The 5,401-nt window shown below is 38.1% G+C and overlaps 1 protein-coding gene across 1 annotated transcript; it reads left to right on the top strand.

Moving 5' to 3' along the window:
- The first annotated feature begins 598 nt into the window (after positions 1-598).
- On the top strand, positions 599-1,535 carry LOC123640545 (olfactory receptor 2AP1-like). Its single transcript, XM_045555156.1, is given in 2 exon segments — positions 599-1,338; positions 1,340-1,535. Coding segments are annotated over 2 exon segments (936 nt in total).
- Positions 1,536-5,401: the final 3,866 nt, after the last annotated feature.

Below are 5,401 nucleotides of genomic sequence, written 5' to 3'. Positions count from 1 at the left end.
AAATGTAGTCACATAGTTAGATGTCATGAACAATATTTGATAGCACAACAGAGGGACAGTAATCAACAATAAGTTAGGGTATACTTTAACGTAGCTAAAGAGTGGAATGTTCCTGAAACAAAGAAATGATAAATGCCTGAGGAGATGAATACCCCACTTACCCTGATTTGATTAACTCACATTATATGCCTATATCAAAATATCACATGTACCCTATAAAAATATAGAATTATTAGGTACTCATGATAATTAATTTTTTTTAATTTATTGAAGTACAAGCATGTTCAAAGTGAAAATAAGAACAGAAAATGGAGAAAATAATAACTTGAGCATTGGTTTAGAAGGTAGGCTAGGAAAGTACATGAAAATTCTGAAGAGAGCCATGGAGAAATCCTCATACACGGGAATTTAAGAAAATAGTTCTTGTGAAGAGCCAGTCCCTATCCAATAGTAACCCTTGCTTGAGTAAGATTGACAGAAAAAAAGACACTTCAACCAATTCAACAAGGAAAACTTAGCCTCTCCTAAATGTTCCTGAGCTCTTCTGTCCTCATCACTGACATTTCTTTTGTACCTTCATAGGCAGCAAAGGTTAGAAATGAGAAACCAAACCTTTTTGACAGAATTCATTCTGCTGGGACTAACAGACATCCCAGAGATTCAAGTTGTCATTATTATACTTCTCTTCCTCACCTATGTATTCAGCATCATTGGAAATCTGACAATCATCATCCTCACACTACTGGACTCCCACCTCCAGACTCCCATGTATTTCTTCCTTCGGAACTTCTCCTTCTTGGAAATTTCCTTTACAACCACTTTCACTCCCAGGCTGCTGTTCAGCATCTCTACCGGGCATAAAACCATCAGTTTTGCTGCATGCTTCACTCAGTATTTCTTTGCCATATTTTTCGGGGCCACAGAGTTTTACCTTCTGGCTGCCATGTCCTACGACCGCTACGTGGCCATCTGCAAACCCCTGCATTACACCACCATCATGAGCAGCAGGGTCTGTGTCCAGCTGGTTCTCTGCTCTTGGCTGGGTGGATTCCTAGTTATCTTACCCCCGATCATCCTGACCAGCCAGCTGGATTTCTGTGCCTCCAATGTGCTGAATCATTATTATTGTGACTATGGACCTCTCATAGAAATATCTTGCTCAGACACAAGTCTACTGGAATTGGTGGACTTTATCTTAGCAGTTGTGATCTTGGTGGCCACCCTGGTACTGGTGATTCTCTCCTACACAAACATCATCGGGACCGTTCTGAAGCTCCCCTCTGCTCAGCAAAGGAAAAAGGCCTTTTCCACCTGTTCTTCCCACATGATTGTCATCTCTCTCTTATGGCAGCTGCATCTTCATGTACATAAAACCTTCAGCAAAAGAAGGAGTTGCCTTCAATAAGGGTGTAGCTGTGCTCAATACCTCAGTTGCCCCTTTACTGAACCCGTTCATTTACACTCTAAGGAATAAACAAGTAAAAGAAGCCTTCAAGGATGTGGCCAGAAAAATAATGCATCTTTATTCAGGTTAATGGCCTCAAAGTACATGGAAATTATGAATGATATTCATGAAGTTCCTCCAACTGATAATTTCAGCTTCTAATGTCTTCTTTTCTTAAAGTGATTTCTCAAATAAATGGAATGTGAGCACGTCAGAATTTTGCTTCATATTTGCTGGCAAGAGAAAGACATTTAAAGGCTAGTCCAAATATTTTTTTTTCTGGTAGATATCTTTTAATAAAGGGGGAGAGGCAGGAAAATAATATTCTTAAAATTTTGGACCCAAAAAAAAATGGGTTAAAAACTACTTTGCTTATCATAAATCTAGTGATCAGCTGAATAATTAAGTATACCTTCTTGTGAGGAGCTCTTATTCTCATCAACAATTATCAAAAATTGGGAAACACATTGTGTCAAAGGAGGTTATTCATGATGTCATACAAAAAAAATTCTCTTCCAGGCCGGGCGCAGTGGCTCACGCCTGTAATCCTAGCACTCTGGGAGGCTGAGGCAGGAGGATCATTTGAGTTCAGGAGTTCGAGACCAGCCTGAGCAAGAGCGAGACCCCGTCTCTACTAAAAATAGAAAGAAATGATTTGGACAGCTAAAAATATATATATATATAGAAAAAATTAGCTGGGCATGGTGGCGCATGCCTGTAGTCCCAGCTACTCAGGAGGCTGAGGCAGGAGGATCTCTTGAGCCCCCAAGTTTGAGGTTGCTGTGAGCTAGGCTGAGGCCATGGCACTCTAGCCCAGGCAACAGAGTGAGACTCTGTCTCAAAAAAAAAAAAAAAGAAAATGTGGTATAAATACACAACGGAATACCATTTAGCCTCAAAAAAGAAGGAAATTCTGTCACTTGCAGCAACATAGATGAACCTGGAAGATACTATGCTGACTGAAATAAGCCAACCACATAAAGACAAATAGTGCATGATCTCATGAATTCACTTATATATAGAATCTAAAAAAGTCAAACTCACAAAAACAGAGAGTAGAATGATAGTTCCAGAGGCTTAGGGGAAAGGAGGAATAGGGAGATGTTAGTCAAAGGGTACAAAGTTTCAGTTAGGATTAAGATTTTGAAATCTATTTCACAGAACGGAGACCATAGTTAACAATAATGTAATATATATTTCAAAATTGCTAAAAGTTCTCACCACAAAAAAAGATAAGAAGATGAAGTGATAGATATGTTAATTGGCTTGATTTAATCATTCCACAATATGTGTGTGTGTATCTCAAAACATCACATTGTACTTCATGAATTTATACAATTATTATTTGTCAGTTAAAATTAAATTTTCAACTGCATACAGTGATTCATACCTGCAATCCCAGCACTTTGGGAGGCCAAGGTGGGAGGATCACTTGAGCCCAGCAATTTGAGATCAGTCTGGACAACATCGTGAGACCCTGTCTCCACAAAAATATTTTTAAATTAGCCAGGTGTGGTCATGTGTGCCTATAATAGTACCAGCTACTTGGGAAGCTGAGGCAGAATCGCTTGAGCCCAGGAGTTCAAGGTTTCAATGAGCTATGATCTCACCATTGCACTCTAGCCTGGGCAACAGAGCAAGACCCTGCCTCTTAAAAAAGTTAAATTAAATTTTTTAAAACATAAAAGTAAAAAATAAAGTTTAAATTTTAAAATAAATGAATGTTGATTGATCACCTACTACATGTAAAGAGACCCTGTGCTACTATATATAGAACTATAAAATTAAGACAACATGCTTTACAAAAAAAAAACTAAAAAATAGAAGAAAGAAAAGAATGGGCATTCTTTGCTAAGTATAAAATTCTAATTGTAATTATTAGATATTGCTTGGTAATGTTTCTTCACATTCTCTTAAACATCATCCAATTTTTGTTTATTTGTTTTGTGGATAACTAAATTTCCAACCTATGGAATGAGAGAAAATATTTGCAAACCATATATCATTAAAGGGTTAACATTCAAAACGTAAGAGGAATGTATACAACTCAATAGCAAAAAACAACTCAAAAATTTAAAAATTGACAAAAGACCTATGGGAAAAAGGAAACTCGTTGCCTTCTTGTTGCTCCATGACCTTATCAAGCTCATTCCTACCTAAAGGCATTTCTACTTGATATTTCCTCTGATTAGGTTTTCCTTCTCTTTGACTTTTGTATGTCTCGCTTTCTAACTTCATTCAGTCTCTGCTCAAATGTCACCTCCTCAGAGAAGTCTTCCCTGACCACTCTACCTAAAAATACCACTCTCACCCTTCACATACCCACCATCATTCTGTTATTCTGCTTTATTTTTCCTCATTACATTATCACTACATTATACATTGGTTTGCTACAAGAATATCAGTTCCATGAAAACTTAGATTCTGTCTTCCCCAAAATCATATCTAGCACCTTCTACAGTGCCTCACATATAACAGGCACTCCACAAATATTTGCTGAATGAATTAGTGGATATGTGAATGGTTCAATGTTTCATTCCCACCAGTTTTGTTGCTCTTTTGTTCTGAAGTCTATGTGCAATTTATCAGTAATCCTTTAATATTTCTGGTTTGGCGATGGTATTCTTCAGGTTGCATTAGGTTTGTTTATCATATAATTTGTATACATCTGCAATAGGAATATTGCTATACCATCTCCTCACCTAGTTGCTTTATCTCAAGAAAAACACGTTAGAAAATATTCAGAGAAAGACATTACAGATGGTTTTTTTAAAACAGGCAAATAGAAATGATTAGGAGTCTTCATAGCAAGCAGGCAAAAAAGGAGAGTGGAATTTCAGGTGGGATCACAGAGGGCATGGAAAAGATAAGCAGAAACTTCTTCATAATACTCTAGAATACACGAAGTATGAGGGAAGGCTCTTAAAGCGTAAAAACACTATAAGACTAACAAAAAGACATCCAAGCTCACACCATGCCCTTATCAGCTATAAAGTGCTATTAGAAGCTGAAAAACTAAGACTCAGGAAAGGGAAAAGAATTGTGCAAGGTCCCAGTGTTAGGTAGCAGAAGAACACAACTAGAATTTAAGTTCTCTGACTTCTGGTAGAGTAGCACCATGCAGAGGCACCCATAGGTAATGCCACACCTGAGCATATTTTAGCAATAGAATTTAAAACCAAATCAAAATTACTGATGAGGCTGGACATTTATAAATGTTTGTGGTTGAATCGGCCAAAATTGTGACAAAGTTGTCTTTGATGCCTTCCCACCTACTTATCAGTTCTCAAGAATATTTACCCAATAGATGTTGCCAACTACAATATTAACAACTGACAGTGACACAAATATTCATGTAGGGGTGAACTCTTAGGTAAATATTTTGTGATTTTCTCTGGGGATTTTTCACAAATTGTACTGCTTACAACTTGTGGCCAGAACAACCATATCCTAAGTTCATTAGTGAATTCTGAGAACAAATTCCCCTGAGCACCATTTGTTTTTCTCTCTGAATTGATCCCCTGAATCTGTAATAAAGGAGTCTGTAAAGCAAGTATCCCTTTCCATTGGATGGAACCCGTGCAGAAGCCTCTTACGTGACCCAAAGCTTTGGCACCTTAGATTCCTGGGGAAATCATGGGTCATGCTACAGAGCGGAAGCTTCCAGATGCAACTCAGACTTTCTCTCACCCTTCTACTGCATGGTTTGTGTGTTGACTAAGCAACGGAATTTTGTCCTTAGATAGTTGTGTTTTAGGATTGTTCCTGCTGAAGGGACAGGTATGTTGGAGAAGGCCAGAGAGAAAAGAAGAGTAAGTCAAAAACAGATAGCTATGGGAACATAACCCTGAGATGATGTGGAGGCAGCTCCGTAGAGTTTGCTGCAAGTCTGAGCTGTTTTCATGAAACCACATAGGCCATTCAGGCCGTTACACTCCCTGCTCCTTCTTTAGGAAA

This window comes from Lemur catta, chromosome 6 (genome assembly GCF_020740605.2).
Source record: "Lemur catta isolate mLemCat1 chromosome 6, mLemCat1.pri, whole genome shotgun sequence".
Lineage (NCBI taxonomy): Eukaryota > Metazoa > Chordata > Mammalia > Primates > Lemuridae > Lemur > Lemur catta.
Note: the sequence above shows the minus strand (reverse complement) of the source record. Positions and strands in the feature narration are given on the sequence as shown.